Raw genomic sequence first — 22,566 nt, forward strand, 5'->3', positions numbered from 1 at the left:
GTGAAGAAATGGGCAAAAGACATGAATAGACACTTCTCCAAAGAAGACATCCAGATGGCCAACTGACACATGAAAAAATGCACAACATCACTCATCATCAGGGAAATAAAAATCAAAACCACAGTGAGATACCACCTCATACATGTCAGTATGGCTAACATTAACAACTCAGGCAACAACAGATGTTGGCAAGAATGCGGAGAAAGAGGATCTCTTTTGCACTGCTGGTGGGCTTTCCAGCCACTCTGGAAAACAGTATGGAGGTTCCTCAAAAACCTAAAAATAGAATTACCCTATGACCTAGCAATTGCCCTACTAGGTATTTATCCAGGGGATACAGGTGTGCTGTTTTGAAGGGAAACATGCACCCCAATGTTTATAGCAGCACTATCAACAACAGCCAAAGTATGGAAAGAGCCCAAACATCCATCAATGGATGAATGGATAAAGAAGATGTGGTATATATGTACAATGGAGTAGTACTCGGCAATCAAAAAGAATGAAATCTTGCCATTTGCAAGTACATGGCTGGAACTGGAGGGTATTATGCTAAGTGAAATTAGTCAGTCAGAGAAAGACAAATATCATATGACTTCACTCATATGAGGAATTTAAGAGACAAAACAGATGAACATAAGGGAAGGGAAACAAAAATAATATGAAAACAGGGAGGGGGACAAAACATAAGAGACTCCTAAATATAGAGAACAAACAGAGGATTAATGGAGGGCGTGTGGGAGGGGGGATGGGCGAAGTGGGTAAGAGACACTAAGGTATCTACTCCTGAAATCATTGTTGCACTATATTATAACTAATTTGGATGTCAATTTTAAAAAATAAACTTAAAAAAAAACTGGCACAATGTTCTACACCATGGCATCTATGTTTTGTAATTGATCCTTAAGCAACCTAGGAGGTAGAGACTTCTATTATCATCCCCCTCTTAGGGCTGAGGCATAGAGCCTGGGTGGTGAAGGGGCTTCCCAGTTTACCTGCTGCCTCACTTGGACCTGGCCTCTTTCTGTGGCTTGTTGAAAGAGGCTGGGATCCTGCTGGAGAAGACGAGGGAAAACCTCATGAGACAGGGTCACCTGGTGAGCAGGTTCCAAGGAACCTTAGGGGGTAGTGAACTGAGCTGTTGAGCCCCCCCTCCTCATTCATTTGGCTGGCTGGTCCCCCCAGTTCGGGCTATTATGAATAAGGTGCTATAAATAGTCTTTTGTGGACATATACTTTCATTTCATCCCAGTAAGCACCTAGGATTGGAATTTCTATGCCATGTTTAACATTTTAAAAAACTGAAATCATTTTCCAATGAATGAGAGTTCCAGTTACTCCAGATCCCCTCCAACACTTGATGTTGTCAATCTTTTTAATTTTAGCCATTTTAATATATATGTACAAGTAATTTATTTTAATTTGCAGTTTTCTGATGAATTATAATGTTGCCTATGATCCCATATGCTTTTTGGCTATTAGTATATTTTCTTTAGTGAAGTATCTATTCAAATTATTTACCCATTTCTAATGGATTAGTGAAAGTCCTTTATGTATTCTGGATACAATAACTTTTTTTCAACTACAAGTTGAAAAAGTACAAGTACAAGTATACTACATATACTTTTTTCCATACTTAGTTTCTTAATTTTGTTGAAGTCCAGCTTACCAATCTTTTTCTGTTCTGGTTTGTGCTTTTTGTGACCCATCTAAGAAATCTTTGCACATCACAAGATCTTGAAGATTTCCTCCTGTTCATGTCTGTAGGATCTATAACTATTTCCCTTCCTTCCTTACTATTGGTAATTAGCATTTTCTTTTGGGGGGAATTGATTTGATAGATGATTATCAATTTCATTGATATTTTCAGTTTTCACTTTCATTTATTTCCTCCATTTTCTGTTTCATTGTTCTGCTTTTACTTGATTATTTTCTTCCTTGTACATACTTTGGGCTTAGTTTACTCTTGTGTTTCTAGCTTTTAAGAAGGAAACTCAGATCATTTACTATAAAACTTTCTCCTTTTCATATGTAAGTAAGGCGATAGTCTTCCCTCTACACATTGCATTAACTGCACCCCACAAATTTTGGTATGTTGTCCTTCATTACCAATTAGATTTTTTCTTATTTACTTTGTGATTTCTCCTTTGGCCCATGAGTTGTTTTATTTTTTTTAAGTTCATTTATCTGTTTTGAGAGAGAGAGAGAGAGAGAGTACAAGCAGGGGAGGGGCAGAGAAAAGGACACAGAATCCCAAGCAGGCTCTGTGCCATCAGCATAGAGACTGACGCACGGCTGGAAACTCACAAACTATGAGATCATGACTTGAACCAAGATCAAGAGTTGAATGCTAATTGACTGAGCCACCCAGGCACCCTGGGCACATGAGTTATTTTAAAATGTGTTAGTTTGCAAATATTTGAGGATTTTTCAGATATCTTTGTTACTGTTTCTTAAATATCATTGTGTCTGACAATGTACTCCGTATGATTTCAATCTATTTAAACATACTGAGACTTGTTTTATGGCCCAGAATATAGTCTCCCTTGATGAATTTCTGCTTGTGCATAAAAAGAATCTATATTCTGCAGCTGTTTGTTGTAGTGTTTTACAAATATCAATCATACTAAGTTAGAGGAGAGGGTTCATGTCTTGTATATCCTTAATAATTTTCTAACTATCTGTCCTATCATTTAGTGAGAGAACACTGCAGCAGTCCCCAATTCTACTTATGAATTTGTCTGTTCCTCCTACCAGCTGTCTCAGTTCTTGATCCACATATTTTGAAACTCTGTGAATATATATATATATATATATATATATATATATAGTGACTTTTTTTAAATTATGAAAACATCTCTCTTTATCTTTGGTAAGTCTTCTCTGTCTGATAATATAACCACTCAGGCACTCCAGCTTTCTTATGTCTAATGTGCACATGGTATGTCTTTTTCAATCCTTTTACTTTAACCTATCTGTGTCTTTACATTCAAATTGTGTTTCCTCTAGACACCATATATTGGGTTTTGTTTTTTCAGCCAGTCTGATATTCTCTGCTTGTTTACATTTTTGTAATCTCAATGTGGTTGAGTTTAAGTCTGCCATTTTATTTCTATTTGTTCCATCTATTCTTTGTTATTTTTCCTTCCTTTCTTTGGATTTAATTCTTTTTTAGTATCTCATATATCTCCTTTTGTGACTTATTAGTTGTACCTCTTTGCTTTATATTTTCAGTGTTTGCCCTGAGGCTTACAGTGTAAATCTTAACTGATACTATCTATTTTCAAATAATATGATACTGCTGTATGGATAATGTAATCACCTCAGAATAATATAATTCCACGTCCCTTCCATCCTTTGTGCTATTGTTTTCATACATTCTACATATGCCATAAACACCACAGTGCAACACTATTATTTTTCTTTAAGTAGTCAATCATGTTTTAAGTAAATTAAAATCATTAAATTTTTATCATCTACAGCATTGTTTATTCTTTCATGGAGATCCATATTTCTGTCTAATATCATTTTTCTTCAGCTTGAAGAACCTTTTTTAATATTTATTGTAGCTCAGGGGCGCCTAGGTGGCTCTGTCGGTTAAGCGTCTCACTTCGGTTCAGGTCATGATATCACAGTTCATGAGTTCGAGCCCCATGTCGGGCTCTGTGCTGCCAGCTCTCTGCCCCTCTCTCTCTGCCCCTCCCCCACTCACACTCTGTCTCTCTCTCTCTCTCCTTCAAAAATAAATAAACATTAAACAAATTTTAATATTTATTGTAGCTCAAATCTTCTGTAAACATTCTTTGAGTTTTTGTTTGTCTGAAAATGTCTTTACTTTGCCTTCATTTTTAAAGGATCTTTACCTCAGTCATGGAATTCTGGGTTAAAAATTCCTTCTTTCAGTACATTAAAGATGTCATCCCATTGCGTCTTGGCTGGCATTTTTTCTGATGAGAAGTGAGCATTCATTGTATCTTAATTCATCTGTATGAAATGGGTCTTTTTTCTCCGGCTCTCTCCGTCACTGGTTTTCAGCAATGTAATTACAATGTACCTTGGTCTGTGTGTGCATACAGAAAAGGAGAGAGCACATACACATAGATGTGTGTTAATGTAGGTTTGTGAGTGTGTGTGTGTGTGTGTGTAGGCTCAATTCTTAATAATTTCCTAAATGGAGTTTCAGCCATTTCAGTGTTAATTGTGGTATAGATTTCCTAATTTAAAAAATTGCATATGGATGCAAATATGTCAGGCTACCAGAAAGTGGGGAGGAATGGCCAGTCCCCAGCTCCTGGTGCTTTGAGGGCCACCAGGTCTAACATGTGCACAGTATGAAGTGGCCTCATCCATCCCCTGGGCCCACTGGCCAGGAGGGCAGAGCCTCCGTGGCGTTTTATGCATGGGCAGAACCTGAAACTGTGGAACAAAGGTTTCTGCCTCCAAACACGAGGAACGTGGGCCAGATAGTGTCTGGCACACCATTGGGGCCCTGTGGGTGATACAAGCGACAGTGCAGAGAAAGGCAGAGAATAATGGCTTCTCTCTCCCCCCCAAGTCCTAAACCACAGCCTCCAGAAGGAGCCAAGTCCAACCCTTCTAAACGGCACCGGGACCGCCTGAATCAAGAGCTGACCAAACTGACCAACTTGCTGCCCTTCCCTGAGGATGTGCGAGCCCGGCTTGACAAGCTCTCCATCCTCAGGCTGATTGTGGGCTACCTAAAGGTGAAGAGCTACTTTGCAGGTAAGTGGCAGCCGTGGTTTCCAAAATAAGCTATGAGAGGAGCCTGTGCACACAAGCACTTGGAGTTAGTTAACCTTCTGTCCGGGCAAAGGCTGCACCATGGTGTTTGGTCTCAGGCAGAGGAAGAAGGCAGCATGCTCAGCACAGGTGCAATAGGTGAACCAGAATGCAAGCGCGTAAGTGGATGCCCAACCTGATGTGTAAATTCTGGGCTCCACACCATCTCTCAGGCTGTCCATGGAAGGAGATGAACACAGGTCCCAGCCTGGCTGTGTTTTGCACCAGGCTCAGAGACTGGCATATGCAGAAATCCCTAGCTGATGGCCTGAATTCTTTCCTTCCGTTAATTTGTCATTTCTTGTGATAAGCCAAGTGCTCCTCCACCTTGCAAAACTTTGGTTTAGAACAACCATTTTTATGAAACTAGGATATGAATTGAGATATTTCTTATTATCTTCTGGAGCACTTATTCTCCTAAAGTTCTTTACCATGTAATGGGCACAGTCTACTCTTCCATGTCCTGCCTGCTAATTCACTGTGTCATTGCTGAAAGGTAGTTTTAACCCATTCCTGCAAGTGGAACTTTTACTCAGTAAATCCAGAGATGCAACTGAGCACAGGTGAGCTTGTGGCCGCCAGTTTCTCCTGGAGGAGGAAAGTGTGTCCCTTCTTAACTGGTAACATGCAGTCCAGGAAGACAGACAGGAAGACTCTGGGCCTGGATAACATGTAACAAATTGTTACAGCAGCTCAAAATAGAAATTAAAAAATTAGTTGGATCTAGTCGACATTGAAAATACACTGAGAATTATGAAACTGCCCAAAATGCAGTGAAAACTTTAGAGGAGCAGCAGCTATTTAATCGCATATAACAGTAATGTGGAATAGCCATGTAATGGTCAAACACATTTGAGGTGCTGGCCAGGGGTCTGGGGTCAGAGGGCCAGGATGACCGCTGAACAGATACAGGGTTTTCTTTTGGGGTGTTGACAGTATTTTGGATCTCGACGGAGGTGGAGGTTGCACAACATTGTGAATGTGCTCAATGCCACAGGGCTGCTCAGTTTAAAATGGTTAATTTTATACTTTATGAATCCTACAGGGGCTGAAATCCTTTGAGGGAAGGGAAGCATAGGCCCTTCAAAGTCCTCTCATTACCCAGAGCCTTGCCTTGAATAGCCTTGCCTCTGTTTCCAGGCTGCCTGCCTAGAGCTGTGCCTGGGCCTTCTCTCCTCCAGATGTCTCTGGTTTGTGCCATGAGCACAGGGGCTGTGCTGCAGGCCACTGACAGTGGTGGAGACCTTAGACCCTCTGACCTGGGTCTGGTTTCCCCCAAGGATGGCCCAAAGGAAAGAGGCACATATGTGCCCCTGGGATGCTCTGGAGAGCTGCTGTCTTTACTAGTTGTGTGTTGTGAACTGCTTTCACATGGAAACACCTTGATCCTCAGCCAGTCTAAAACCTGGTCTGTTCAGAGCTGTGGATCTCAGTCCTGTCTCTCCCACCACTTTTGTACACTCCTCCTCTGGGTCTCTCCTCTGAATGGATGAATGACTTACAAGGCTGTTTCTCATGTAGGCAGGAGTAGGGACAGCCTGGGTGAGAGGCACAGCTCCCTCAAGAGCCAGCCTAAGGAAAACAGTCCCCATTCCTTTTGGACCCTCAAACAGGCAGGAAGGCTGGACCCACAGGATCCACACACACAACGGCTTTGTTGAGGACCCACTACTGTCCACAGGATCCTAGCCTCCCCAAGCCATAGAACCCACTGAGCTGCCATATCAAGGTCCCAGCTTCCTCCTGCCATGGCCTAAGACCGAGGTTAGGGTTTTCCCTATCCCTGCCTACTTCCGCATTCAACAGGACAGGTGCCATGTGTCAAAAGTTTCATAACTAAGCAGTTAACCCACATTCATCTGCTATATGCTCTTCAAATCCAGATGCCCGGTTCTCCCTTTCTTTGTGACTCAGCATTATATAATTTTCATATTATGTAATTCATAAAAAAGGATTGTCATCTATTGAGCATCCTCTATGAGCCATGCTTTTTGTCCAGGTATCTCATCTGAGTCTGTGAGGCACTGTCATCATCTATCTGCCAGTACTGATAGAAAAGTGAGGCTCAGAGAACTCAAGGATTTTTAAGGTGGCACAGCAGAGAGAGAGAGCCAGGTCTGAACCTGCTCTCACTGCACTAGGCAGAGTCTCTGTTGCCATGAAAATGAGGTAATTTGAAATCACAAACTCAAGCTAGAGAGAACTGGATGGCCCATCACTTGGGTCTTAGACCAGCTGGGGCCCACTGTAGAGTAAGAAGATAAAGAGACTTTGCTGGAGACCTGGAGATGGGGGCGGGGGCGGGGGGGGGGGGGTGGCGCGGGGGAAGCACATAGTCACATGTCCCAAAGAGACAACTGGCTGAACGAGAACCCACTGTTCACACTCCTGTGGGAACTTGGGGGAGAGCCTGGCTGGGACTGTTCTGCCGATGGAGGAGCACATTAGCACTCAGCTTGCAGGGAGGTGCAGGAGCCTGAGAAGACATGGAATGCCTCTGTAGAGTGGTGCAGAACTGGAGGTGTGAGGGCATTCTAGATCCCCACCAGCCTGGGCCTGGCCCAAATGCCTCATTCTTCACAGAAGAATGTCTTATTTCTAGGCTGTCTCTATGTGGGGCTGCTCTTGGGTTGAATTCGTTCCCCAGCACCAGCCCCCTTCCCACACCTTAATCTTCCCCAGACAACCAGCTACGTCTCTAGCATGCAGGCCACTCCAGTGGTCCCGGGCCAGAGACAGAGGCAGGAGTGCCCTGGTTTCCACAGGGTTCTCTGATGAACCCTGTGATGAGCTTGTTTTTAAAACAACTTGCAGACCGCTCTCTACAAATGACTTTCCTCTGATTTCAAGCAGCCTCGACTTTTCACAGCTGCTCTGTCTTAGATGTTGGCTTGAACAAGCATGAGCAGCTCCAGTAGCCCTTGGGTTTCTTTCCAGGAATCATGACCAGATCACTTAATGGGCACTTCTGAGGCTGTAAGATGCTTTCCTTTTTTCCCCCCTCTTTATTTCAGAGCTGTCATGTATTTTTTTTTATTTCTTCCAAATTTTTATTTAGATTCTAGTTTGTTAACATATAGTGTAATATTGGTTTCCAGAGTATAATTTAGTGATGTATCACTGACCTATAACACCCAGTGCTCATCAGAAGAAATGCTCTCCTTAATACCCATCACCCATTTAGCCCATCCCCCCACCCTCCCTCCATCAACCCTCAGTTTGTTTCCTGTTAAGACGGTTTCCTCAAACACAAGCTATACCAACAAGATTATTACATATTTGTTTTCAATGCCACCTTTGTCTTCCTCAGCCATCCTAAAGGACAGCATTGCAGACTGCTCAGGTGACCCACCCATGAATCCAGGAAGAAGTGAGCATACCTCTCCACAGGTCAATGTAGAACTGTTTTCTGAAGGGGACTTGCTTCTTCAGGTACTGTATGATATTTTCCAACTCTATTCCCTGTCAGTGGTTATAATTAGAACCAGGCCTCAGAGTTTTCCAGAAAAATTTTGTTTCAACTCTTATTGGATTTATCTTTAATTGCCATGAACAGTTTCTGGTTGAATAGAGTATTCTATATCTCTTTTTCCCATTTTTTGGATAATTCTATAACTATTGTGCCATGTGGGTGGGAGTCACACATGAGAAGAGTCAGAAACCCTGGATGTCAGTCCTTAATGGCCACCTGCTAGTCAAGTAGCAGCCAACTCTCCCCACAAGGATGATGCTGCATTTCCCTGCCTGCCTCAGGGGTTGTAAGACTCAGAAAGCTGTCTTTCCAAAGACTGTGTGCTTCAGATCCAGGAAATCTTTACTTTCAGGACACTAGGGGGTGTGTAGGTGCAGTCGGGGTTTGGTGCTGTCTTCAGATGAGTCATGTGAATCAAAGAGTCTGTTCCCTGGAGTTTGGCGGCACAAGCATTGGTTTGCAGTTCCTGATAAGGGCCTTTTCAGTGAGATAAGAGCCTTTCTGGAAGTGTCGTTTCCAAAAGACAAAATTTCCAGGTTGCACGATGTGATGCTTAAGGTCTTTCACTCCTGGGAACACACTGTGAAAACATGTAGTCCTTATTCCCAGATCAGATGCCAAAAGTATCAAACCTGAATTTGAGAAAACTGAAAAAATTTTTGGAGACTTTATATCTCTTTAAGGCCAAAAAGTTTAACAGGTGAATACTGTCTTCCTGTGAAGAAGTTTAAGAAGCAAATCATCTACACATTGTAGCAAAGTAAACCCTGAAGAAAACTATAGCATGCAGGTCAGCTTTTAAGTTTTGTGAAAAGTAAGAAGGACACTCTGTGAAGCCCTGGGGCATTACTGTCCAGGTATTTCCATTCTTTCTAAGTGAAAGCAAATAGATGTTAGCTATCCTTAATCAACTGGAATACTAAGAAATGCACTGCATAGATCAATTGCAGTGAAAAAAATTTGCTATCATCAGGAATGGATATTGGTAACACACAGGGGTTAGGAAGAACAGGGTAATGAAGGATTACAGTGTTATTTATTGCTCAGAGGTCCTGGACAAACCTCCATCCCTGGCCATTGGGTTTTATCACAGGTAAATTAGGAGTGTTAGAGGGACTAGTGCAGCATATAATGAGGCCCTGAGCCTTGTAATCTTCTATTATGGTCATAATGCCTTATAGGACTTCTTTCTTTATAGGCTATTGATTAATTCTGGGGAGAGGTTTTGAGGGATCTCTTTGAATCTTGATGGGAGGTGCACTGTAGATTCTGCCAGTAGCAGATGAAGATTTTGTCCATAAGAACGATGGTAGCTGATTCAATAGGAACAAATGATCAGTGTCTCCAGACTCAGCTAAACCACAAGAGATGGAGCAAATAGATTTCAAAGGGTCATTTAATTCACCTCATTGGCTATTTGATTAATACTGTCAAATTCTTGAATTATACCCCCCTCTGCCGCCTTTGCCTCAGTTAATTTAGAAACAGTATTTTTCAAAGATGCAAACTTAGAATCCTGAAAATTGGTACCCTCAAGGCACCAATTAAAGTAGTTATTCCATTCAGTTTGTTTACTTTGTTTTGTTTTGTTTTGTTTTGTTTTGTTTGCAGACAAGGGTTTCTAATGTAATTATAAGAAAAAAATTGGGAAGATCAAATGTTCTTCCATATTGGCCATTGAAGTTCTACATTACTTTCAGTTAAGTTGGTATATTTAGTTAGAAATGCACATGAGGGGGGCCATGATTTTAAAACATAAAATCGACAGAGGACCCAGAATGGGGGGGCACCCTCAAAGCATTTTGATGATTGTGATCTGTTTTATTAGAGTCTTTTTCCTAAAGCCAAAGAAAATTCCTAAACAGTACAGTTCCAGTAGAAACAGCCTGGTTTCAAAGGTATCGGACCAAAGTCAGCATATTTCCAACAGGCACAGTTTCAACAGGAAAAGTTAAGTTCTAAAAAAGAGTGGGACCAAAGTCCAAATGAGTACTCTCAGAGGGCAAGGCCTTAACACAGATCCTTAATAAAGCATGGAGAAATCAAAACAGAAAGAGAGCAGAACTCAAAACCCAGAAGAAAACAGCCTCAAACTCCAAGGTTCACCAAGAAAGCAGTGAGCTCAAGTAGCTCTGTGGATACCAGTGGCTTTTGCTCATCACCCCAGGAATTGTTGAGGCGGGGAGGGGAGGATCTTTTCTCGATCCCACTTCTGACACCAAGTAACATTTACCTTGAAAATAAACTGTCAGCTGTTTTACCAGAAAACATAGGTTTACTTGGGAGCCATAGGGAATTGCAATTTGGGACAAACAAATCTATTGAAAAACGATAGGCAAGTCCATACAACAAAAGAGAAGAGACTCTTTTACAGAGGAGAAGGAGAAATTGGAAGGGGATGTTGTAAACAGAAAGTCCATTAGAATAAACTGGGAGCTGGAAGTATAGTGACTTCTCATTGGCTGGGGTGTGACAGTCTTAGGCTGAGATTTGAACATCTCTTACTGGCTAGGCTGGTTCGGGGGGGAGGAGGAAATCCTTCTTCCTCCTGCTGGTAGCAAAATAGCTAAAGTAGTATCAACTTGCAAGATAGATCTCTTCCTGTTGTGCTCTGCAATTGATGATGAGTTGTAAGACATGAGAGCTCCCCCTCTGATCCCCCAGCTCCATGATTTAAAAACAGGTTTCCTTTTATATTCACAGAAATATTTGACTTCATTTTGTGGGAGCACGTTCAGATGTTTGGCATTCAAGATCAAATCAAATTTAAATCATTCCATTTTTCTAAAAACGCACAATTAAGAGGGTGAAATAGTAGACCAGCTAAAATTTAACAGAGAAAATCATGGAAAGACACAATTTGGAAGAGCCACAGGGTCAGAAAAGTCTCAAAATCTACCAAAACCTTGCCCTTGTAATGTCCAACTGCAACTGGACCATCGTCTAGAACAATAGAGCAACCCATTAACAATTAGTGAAGGCTAACAGCTTGAAGTTTAGTGGTGAGATCAGGGAAGGAGATAATAAACCGCAAAGGTAAACACCGTTGTCACTATCTGCTGATCAGGAAGACTATGTACATACCCAAGGCTATGCCTTATGGGGAATGAGATTAGAGGCTGCCGGGGGTGAGGGAATTAGACTTCACTGAACTAATCCATCCAGATCATTAAATAAACAAGCAAACAAGAGAGGTGGAGATCATTATCCAGTTAGCATATTACCTAAAGATGTAGTTCTCAACAATAAATCATGAGACATGTAAAGAAACAGGAAAGTGTGACTCATGTAGAGAACTAAAAGAGGGAATAGAAACTGCCCTTGAGTGACCCAGATGTTGAATATACCAGATAAAACTTCAAAGTGGTTTTTATAAATATGCTCAAAGAATGAAAGGAAATAATTTTTAAAATTAAAGGAAGATGACAAAGTCTCATCAAATAGAAAATATCCATGAAGTGAGATATAAAAGGAACTACATGGAAATTCTAGAGTTGAAAAATATAATAACTGAAATGAAAAATTCACTAGAGGGACCAATAGTATACTTGAGCTGGTAGAAGAATCATGGCAGGATTTGAAGATAGATAGAGATTATGCAGTCTGCAGCACACACATGCACACGCACATACACACACACACACACACACACGATATGAACAGAGACTCTAAGACATATGGGATACCATTAAATGCACACCAATATACATATACTGGGGGTACCAGACAGAAAGAAGAGAGGAAAAGGAGCAGATTGAATATTCAACAAAATGATGACTTAACACTTCACAAATTTGATGAGAAACATTACTGTACACACCAAAGAAGCTCAAAAATATCTAAGTAGAATAAATTCAAAGAGATACACACCTGGACACATCATAGTCAAAATATTGAAATGAAGACAAGAGAAAATCAAACACCAAGAGAAAAATGATTCATCATGTACAAGAGAACCCCCCACAAGATTAACAACTGACTTGTGATCAGAAACCATGAAGGCCAGAAGACAGTGCAGTGACATAAAGTGCTGAAAGAGAAAAAGAAAAAAAACCCACACATTTCCACCAAGAATCCTATATCAGCAAAACTATATTTCAAAATGAAGGTGAACTAAATATTCCCAGATAAACCAAAACTCAAGGAATTTGCTATTAGCAGACTCACCTTTTGATAAATACTGAAGGATCTTTTTCAGCCTGAAGGTAAGTGATATCCAACAGCAATTGATCCACGTGAGAAACAACAGCACTGATAAGGCAATTATCAGCAATTATAAAAGGCAAAATAATGTTTCTTCTTTCTTCTATATAGTTATTTTAAAAAGCAGTTTCCTGGGGAAACAAACAAGTATATAAATTGTGTTGAGCCTATAACACACAGAAATGCAACATAGTTTACAATAACAACAATACAGAAGACAAGTGAGAGAAAATGGGAGAAAACTTGTGCTGAAGTAAGGAAATGACATCAGATGTGAACTCAAATACACAAAAATTGAAAAGAACCAGAAATGGTAACAAGAAGTTTAATAAAGTAATTCTCCTTAAACATATATGTGCTCTCCTTTCTTCTTTCAGCTGATTTAAAATGCATTAAATTAGGGCGCCTGAGTGGCTCAATTGGTTAAGTGTCCGACTTCAGCTCAGGTCATGATCTCTGTGTTCATGGGTTTGAGCCCCATGTCGAGCACAGTGCTGACAGCTCAGAGCCTGGAGCCAGCTTGGATTCTGTGTCTCCCTCTCTGCCCTTCCCCAGCTCTGTCTCTGTCTCTGTCTCTGTCTGTCTCTCTCTCTCTCTGCCTGTCTGTCTCTCTCTCTCTCTTTCCCTGTCTCTCAAAAATAAATAAACATTAAAAAATAAAATGCATTAAATGTTAAAGTAATAAAATAACATTGTATTACAGATTTGTATCCTATAAAGTTATAATATACATTAAAATATAGCAAAAAGGGAAGAAGGTAATAGAGATATATAGGAGTAAACTTCTATATCTCATTGGAATTAAGTTAGCATAAAATGAAGTATATTCTGATAATTTGTTATGTATATGCAAGCCACAGAGCAACCATTTTTTCACAAACTCAAAAAATACAAAAATATTACATTAAATAAATGAAATGCTATACTAAAATAAAAACTTATAGTAAAAGAGGAACAAAAGAAATATGAGACACAGAAAACAAAAAGCAAAACAGCAAATGTAAATCCCATGATATCAATAATAATCTTAAATGTAAATGATTAAACAATCCAATAAAAAGTCAATGACTATCTGGCTGTATTTCTTATAATCCCTCCCATATGTCTTCAAGAGATACACTTTAGATTCAGAGATGTAAACAACCATATACAAACAACATATACAACATACAACATATACAACATACAACAAACAATCATATACAAACAACAACCATAAGAGACCTGGTGTGACTACATTAATATGAGACAAAATAGACTTTAACACAAGAAAAATTATACATATACATATACATATACATATACATATACAACATACAACATATACAACATACAACAAACAACCATATACAAACAACAACCATAAGAGACCTGGTGTGACTACATTAATATGAGACAAAATAGACTTTAACACAAGAAAAATTATTGGAAATAAATATTTATTTATTTATTTATTTACTTACTTACTTACTTATTTACTTTTATTTTTTAGAGAGTGCAGAAGAGAGGGTCAGAGAGAGAGAATCTTTTTTTAGGGTTTTTCTTAATGTTTATTTATTTTTGAAAGACAGAGACAGAGCATGAGCAGGGAAGTGGCAGAGAGAGAGGGAGACACAGAATCTGAAGCAGGCTCCAGGCTCTGTCAGTGCAGAGCCTGATGTGGGGCACAAACCCACAAGCTGTGAGACCATGACCTGAGCTGAACTAGGCGCCCTGAGAGAGAGAATCTTTTTTTTTTTTTTTAATTTTTTTTTCAACGTTTTTTATTTATTTTTGGGACAGAGAGAGACAGAGCATGAACGGGGGAGGGGCAGAGAGAGAGGGAGACACAGAATCGGAAACAGGCTCCAGGCTCCGAGCCATCAGGCCAGAGCCTGACGCGGGGCTCGAACTCACGGACCGCGAGATCGTGACCTGGCTGAAGTCGGACGCTTAACCGACTGTGCCACCCAGGCGCCCCGAGAGAGAGAATCTTAATCAGGCTACATGCTTAGCATAGAGTCTAATGTGTGGCTCAATCCCACAACCCTGGGATTATGACCTGAGCCGAAGTCAAGAGTCAATTAGATGCTCAACCAACTGAGCCACCCAGTTGCTCTGGTAAATAGATATTATATAATAATTAAAGGGCCAATCTATTCCAAAGATATAACAACTATTAATATATATGCACCTAACAATTGAGCCCCAAAATACATAAAGTAAAAACTGGTATAATCAAAGGGATAAATAATTCAAAAATAGTAGTTACCGACTTTAATACCCAACTTGCAATAATAAACACAAACAACTAGGTAGAAGACTAACAAGGATGTTGAACACTTAAGCCATACTATAAACCAACTAGATGTAACAAACAGTATAGAACACTCAACCAAACAACAGGACAATACACATTCTACTCAAACATGGAATATTTTCCAGATTAGACCATATTCCACCATTAAACATGCCTCAATAAATTTAAAAGATTTAAAATCATACAAAATATGTTCTCTAATTTGGAACAAAAATAGATACATAGGTCAATGGAACAGAATTCAGACCCCAGGAAAAAACCCACAATTATATAGTCAATTAATCTATGAAAAAGGAGGCAAGAATATACAATGGGGGAAAGACAATCTTTTCAATAAACAGTTCTGGGAAAACTGGACAGCTACCTGTAGAAGAATTAAATTGGACCACTTCTAACACCATACACAATAATAAACTGAAAACTAATTAAAGGCCTAAATGTGAGACCATAAACCATAAAAATCCTTGAAGAGAATACAGGCAGTAATTTCTCAGATATTGGCCATTATAGTATTTTTCTTGTCTTTTTTTTTTTTTAATTTTAGAGTGAGTAAGGGACAGGGGCAGAGGGGGAGAGAGAGAATCTTAAGCAGGCTCCAGGCTCAGCACAGAGCCCAAAATGGGGCCTAATACCACAAACCTAGGATCATGACTAGAGCAAAAATCAAGAGTCAGACACGCAACTGACTGAGCCACTCAAGCATCCCCATGGTAAAATTTTTCAAGAAATGTCTCCTAAGGCAAAGGAAGCAAAAACAAAAATAAATTATTTGGACTATACAAAAGAAAAAGCTTTGGCACATTAAAGGGAGCCATCAACAAAAAGACAACTTACTGAATGGGAAAAGATATTTGCAAATGATGTCTCTGATATCTAAAGAACATACACAACTCCAAAAAGCAAACAATCCAATTTAAAAAATGGGCAGAGGATCTGAATAGACCTTTTTCCAAAGAAGACATACAAATGGCCAACAGACACAAGAAAAGATGCTAAATATCACTAACCATCAGGGGAATGCAAACCAAAACTACAATGAGATATCACCTGCCAGAATGGATAAAATTTTTAAAAAACCAGAATGGATAAAATTTTTAAAAAAAGAAAGAAAGAAACAACAAGTGTTGACAAAGATGTGGAGAAAAAAAGTACCCCTCCTGCACTGTTGGTGGGAAGGTATATTGGTCTAGCCACTGCAGAAAACAATATGAAGTTTCCTCAAAAAATTAAAAATAGAAATACCATATCATCCAATAATTCCACCATAGGATATTTTCCCAAAGAAAACAAAAACACTAACTCGAAAAGATATATTCATCCCTATGTTTATTGCAGCAGTATTTACAACAGCCAAGATATGGAAGCAACCTAAGGGTCTATCAATAGACAAATGGGTAAGGAAATTGTGGTGTATATATACAATGGAATATTACACAGCCATAAAAAAGGATGAGGAGATTGTGCCATCTGAATCAACATGGATGGACCTAGAATGTGTAATGTTATGTGAAACAAGTCAGACTAAGAAAGACAAATACCATATGATTCCACTTAAAAGTGTAATCTTAAAAAGCACAGGGGTGTCTGGGTGGCTCAGTCGGTTAACTGTCCGACTCTCAATTTCGGCTTAGGCCATGATCTCATGGTTCATGGGATTGAGCTCCACATTGCACTCTGCACTGACAGCACAGAGCCTGCTTGGGATTCTTTCTCTCCCTCTCTCTCTCTGCCCCTCCCTTGCTCTCTCGCTCTCTCTTTCTCTCAAAATAAATAAACATTTAAGAAAAGAAAAAGGAAACAGAAACAAATGAATAAACAAACAAAAAGCAGAATCAGACCTATACATACATACAACAAATTGAGGGTTACCAGAGTGGAGGGGGTTGGGCAGTTGGGCAAAATGGGTAAAGGGGAGAGAGAAATATAGGTTTTCAGCTATGGAATGAATAATTGACAGGAATGAAAGGCACATTATAAGGAAAAAATACATATATAATAAAATAAAATTTTATATAATCGATACATCTTTTTAATTTCTAGCAGTTGAAAGCACTAGGGGAAAAAGTTCTCCTACTATATTGGACTTAAATTAGAAATCAATAACAAAAGGACTATTTAAAAATATTTACAAAGTACACACTTTCCTAAACAACCAATGAGTCAAAGAAGAAATCACAAGAGAAATTAGAAAATACTTTCAGATGAATGAAAACAAAAGTAATACAACAAAACTTAATCAAATGCTCTTAAGGCAGTTCTTTGAGGAACATTTATAGCTATAAATGCCTATATCAAAAAAATAAAGATCTCAAATGAATAATCTCACTTTCCACCTTCAGAAATTGTAAAAAGAAGAGCAAACTACAACGAAAGCATGCAGTGGAAGGAAGTAATAAAGACTGGAATGGAAATAAATAGAGGATAGAAAAACAATACAGAAATCCCATGGAACAGTTATTTGAAAAGATAAACAAAATTAACAAACCTTTACTTAGATCAAGGGGGGGGGGAAGGACAAAATTCAAATTACTGAAATTAGGAATATAAAAGGAGACCTCATTACAGATTGTATAGAAATACAAAGGATTATAAGGAAATACTAGAGCAACTGTATTCCAACAAACTAGAAAACTTATATGAAATGGACAAGTTCTTAGCGAGTCACAAACTAAACAAAACAGAAAACCTGAATAAAACTATAACATGTAAAGAGATCATATTAGTAAATCTAAAATATTCCATACAGAGCATCTCAGGTTCAGGTGGCATCATGGTGATTTTTACTAAAGATTTAAAGAAAAATTAACACTATTCTTTCACAACCTCTTCTAAAAAACAGCAAAAATAGAAGGAGCATTTCTTTACAAGAAAGAAGACTTTACAAGAAAAGAAAACCACAGGGCAATATGTTTTGGGAATATGGATGCAAAAATCCTCAACATAATACTAATAAAGTGAATCTAACCAACATACAAAAAAAGATTATACTCCCGAATCAAGTGAGATTTGCCCAAGAACTGCAAAGTTGGTTTAACATGTGCAGATCTAGTGATAAAATACACCATATTAATAGAATACAGGACAAACACCACATGATAACCTCAGCTGATGGAGAAAAGGCATTACGAAAAATCTGATACTCTTTCATGTAACAAAAATCTGATACTCTTTCATTAAAACAGTGCTTTCTCTACCTGATATAGGACAACTACAAAAAAGCCAAGGTAAACATCACACTTAAAGTTGCAGACTAAAAGGTACCTGGGTGGCTCAATCGGTTTAACAACCAACTTCGGCTCCAGTCATGAACTCATGATTCATGAGATCAAGCCCCACATCAGGCTAGCTGCTGTCAGTGCAGAGCCTGCTTTGGATCCCCTGTGCTCCTCTCTCTGCCCCTCCCCTGCCCCTACCCCTGCTTGTGCTCTTTCTCTCTCAAAAATAAACAAACATTAAAAAATAAATAAAGTTGCAGATTAAAGATGTTGTCTAAGATCAGGGAAAAGACAAGTTATGTTTTTTCTCCCATTTCTACTCAACATTGTACTGGAGGTTCTAGGGAAATTAGGCAAGAAAAGGAAATTAAAGTCATCCCTACAGAAAAAGAAAAAGTAAAGCTACCTCAATTTGCAGATGACATCATGTTGTATGAGAAAAACCTAGGGAATCCAGTACAAAGCTAATAAAACTAAAAACAAGTTCAGAAAGTTTGCAGAAGAGATCAATATAAAATAAATTGGGGGGGGCGCTAAGATGGTGTAGTAGGAGGACCCTAGGCTTGCCTCCTCCCTTGAATGCTAACTGTCATTCTGAATACTCTAGAAATCAACCTAGAATTGATAGAACAAACTGCACAACTAGAGGGACAGAAGAGGCAACTCTGAGGAAGGTAGGAAGTGTGGAGATGTGGTTTGGGGGAGAAACAGACAGTGGTTGCTGCAGAGGGAAAGGATCCCTGGTCACAGAGAAAAGCTAGAGAGAGTGGAGCACACGTGGATAAGCACAAGAACACTTCCCCAAAGCCATTGGCGAGGGGAAATGAGTGGGGATGCATTTTGTGTCTTTGCAACCAGCGGGGCTCAAAAGACTGGAGTTTCAGAGGTCCCCAGGCTTTGCTGGGATAGAGATCTGAGGCCGCTGCCCTACTCCTGAGAGAAGGCAGGCAAGCAACCCTGGGGCAGCCTGCCCAATCTGAGGATCACCTAAGTGGCATAGGAAGAGACTCTTCATTCTTTTTGGAGTGCATCTGTGAGAAGTGCCATTGCCTCTCTGGGGACAAAAGAACCTGTGGTTGCCATTTCCCTCCCCACCTCTCAGCATAGGCTCAGAGACACCTGCTAAGGCCAACTAACCAGGAGGCTGGCTGTTTAGGCTGCTTGCTTCAAACTCCACACCCCTGCACTGTGGCACGACTTCCTTTCTGGGTCAAACCTGCATCAGTCTCAGCGCAGCAAGCTCAGCCCCCAAAGGAGCAGCACAGGTCCCAGCCACACTAGGTCCCTGAAGCTTGGAAGTTTAAAAGTTAGCTGACCTGGCTGGGATAGAGCCTAAGGTATGCTGCACTGCTCCAGGCAGGAAAGTGACTGAGAGAGTGTGTGAATACAGTGATCTGAAAAATGCCTGTGATCGCCTGAGGGGAATTTATTCGCTCATCTGAAAGTGCTTCTCTGACAGCAGTGAGAACAAACTCCCCTCTCCAGAGACAGAGGAATGGGCTGGCACCATTTCCTTCCCCCATACATCAGCATAAACCAACTTCAGTAAACAGCACAGCGCCAACACTTGCTGCCTAGCCTGCTTACACCAAGTACCACCTGCCCTTACCTCTGCTGGTACTGCTTTTCTCTGGCAAGTGTGCCTAGCGACCAGTGCAGTAGGCCCCTCCCTTAGAAGACCAGCACGAACCTTCACATACACCATGTCTACCAACCAGAGAGTTATGCGAACTTCAGTTCTAGTGGAAATAGCATCAGGTCTCTTTTAACAAGCAGACTAGAGCACACCTAGTAAAGATTCACGGCACTCTGGTTAAGGTACAAACACTGTCCACTGTAGGCAAGAAGAAACTGCAGATGACTGACAGGAGGAATACAGCAGCCAAAACACAGCAGCACCCAGAGTGCACCCAGCACACACCAGAGACACTTCCTGAAACACCACGTCCCGGAAACTATATGACCTCTTCTTCATAAAGCCATTACTCTCAGAAGCAGGAAACATAACAGACTTTCCTAACACAAAGAAGAAGACAGAGACCTAGACAAAATGTCAAGATGGAGGAATTCATTCCAAAAGAAACAAAAAATGGTCACAGCCAGGGATCTAATCAAAACAGATATAAGTAATATGCCTGATCCAGAATTTAAAGCAAAAATCATAAGAACACTAGCTGGGCTTGAGAAAAGCATAGAGAACATTATGGAGACCCTTACTGCAGAGATAAAAGAGCTAAAAACCAATCAGGCTGCAGTGAAAGATATAACCAAGATCCAAAACCACTGGATGTAATGACTACAAAGATGAAAGAAGCAAGCAGAGGAATGAATAAGTGATATAGGAGATAGAATTATGGAAAATAATAAAGCTGAACATGAGGTAAAGAAAAATCTTCAAATGAAAGTAGACTTAGGGAACTCAGTGACTCCATCAAACATGATAATATTCATTTCATAGGAGTCCCAGAAGAAGAGAGGGAAAAGGGAGCAGAAGGTTTATTCAAGAAAATGACAGCTAAAAACTTCCCTAATCTGGGAGAAGAAACTGACATCCAAATCCAGGAGATACAGAGAACTCCTATCAAAATCAACAAAAGCAGGCCAACACCAAGACATAATGTAGTTAAATTTGCAAAATATAGAAATCAAAAATCCCAAGAGCAGCAAGACAAAAGAAGTCCATAACTTACAAGGGAAGACCAATAAGGTTCGCAACAGATCTCTCCACAGAAATTTGGCAGGCAAGGAGGGGTGGCATGATATATTCAATGTGCAGAAGGGGAAAAATATGCAGCCAAAAATACTCTATTCAGCAAAGCTACCATTCAGAATAGAAGGAGAGATAAAGAGTTTCACAAACAAAAACTAAAGGAGTTTGTGACCACTAAACCAGCCGTGCAAGAAATATCATAGAGGACTCTTGGAGTGGGAAAGAAAGACTAAAATCAGGGGTGCTTTGGTGGCTCAGTCGGTTGAACATCCAACTTTGGCTCAGGTCATGATCTCATGTTTTTTGTGTTCGAGCCCCACATAGGGCTGTGTGCTGACAGCTTAGAAAGGACCAGAGGGCATCAGAGAAACACCAACTCTACTGGTAACACAATGGCACTCAATCCATACCTTTCAATAATCACTCTGAATGTAAATGGACTACATGCTCCAATAAAAGATATAGGGTATCAGATGGATAAAAAAATCAAGATCCATCTATATACTGCTCACAAGAGATGCATTTTAGACCTAAAGACACCGACAGATTGAAAGTGAGCGGATGGAGAAACATTTATCATACAAATATACATCAAAAGAATCCAGAGTAACAATACTTTTATCAGGCAAACTGGATTTTAAACCAAAGACTGTAACAAGAGTGAAGAAGGCGACTATATCATAATACAGGGGAACTAACTATCCAAGAAGATCTAACAATTCTAAATATTTATGCCCGCAACTTGAAGGAACCCAAATATATACAGCAATTAATAACAAATATAAAGAACTAGTTTATAATAATACAATAATAGTAGGAGAGTTTAACACCCCATTTACAGCAATGGACAGATCATCTAAACAGAAAATCATCAAGGATTCAATGGCTTTGAATGACATACTGGACCAGATGGACTTAACAGATATATTCAGAATATTTCAACCTAAAGCAGTAGAATACATATTCTTTTCAAATGCACATGAGACATTCTCCAGAATAGATCACATACTAAGCTACAAATCAGGCCTCAACAAGTACAAAAAGATTGAGATCATACCATGCATATTTTCGGACCACAACACTATGAAACTTGAGTTCAACCACAAGAAAAAATTTAGAAAGACCACAAATACATGGAGGCTAAAGATCATCCTATTAAAGAATGAATGGGTCAACCAGACATTAAAGAAGAATTTTTTTAAAAAATACATGGAAACAAATGAAAATGAAAACAAAATGGTCCAAAACCTTTACAGTGCAGCAAAGGTAGTCATAAGAAGGAAGTATATAGCAATGCATGCTTATCTCAGGAAGCAAGAAAAATCTCAAATAAACAACATAACCTTACACCTGAAGGAGCTAGAAAAATAACAACAAATGAAGCCTAAAATCAGAAAAACAGAGGAAATAGTAAAGATTAGATCAGAAATAAATGATATAGAAACAAAAAAAAAATAGTAGAACAGATAAATGAAACCAACAGCTGGTTCTTTGATAAATTAAATAAAATTGATAAACCCTAGCTAGACTGATCAAAAAGAAGAGAGAAAGGATTAAAAATCACAAACGTGGGAGGAAAAATACAAAATTCCCACCATAAATACAAATAATTATAAGAGAATATTATGAAAAATTATATGCCAACAAACTGGGCAATCTGGAAGAAATGGATAAATTCCTAGAAACATGTAAGCTACCAAAACTGAAACAAGAAGAAATCGAAAACTTGAACAGACTGATAACCAGCATAGAAATTGAATCAGTAATCAAAAATCTTCCAACAAAAGTCCAGGGCCAGATGGTTTCACTGGAGAATTCTACCACACATTTAAAGAAGAGTTAATACCTATTCTTCTCAAAATCCTAAAAA

The 22,566-nt window shown here is 39.5% G+C and overlaps 1 protein-coding gene across 1 annotated transcript in view; it reads left to right on the forward strand.

Annotated features, from left to right (window-relative positions):
• Nucleotides 1-4,529: 4,529 nt before the first annotated feature.
• LOC102967365 (aryl hydrocarbon receptor-like) overlaps nucleotides 4,530-22,566 on the forward strand; it is a 55,508-nt gene continuing 37,471 nt past the window's right edge. Inside the window, exons 1-2 of the mRNA XM_007075716.3 lie at nucleotides 4,530-4,740; nucleotides 8,108-8,229. Of these exons, the coding sequence (XP_007075778.2) occupies nucleotides 4,530-4,740; nucleotides 8,108-8,229 (333 nt within the window). The remainder of the gene's footprint in view (nucleotides 4,741-8,107; nucleotides 8,230-22,566) is intronic.

This window comes from Panthera tigris, chromosome C2 (genome assembly GCF_018350195.1).
Source record: "Panthera tigris isolate Pti1 chromosome C2, P.tigris_Pti1_mat1.1, whole genome shotgun sequence".
Classification (NCBI taxonomy): Eukaryota; Metazoa; Chordata; class Mammalia; order Carnivora; family Felidae; genus Panthera; species Panthera tigris.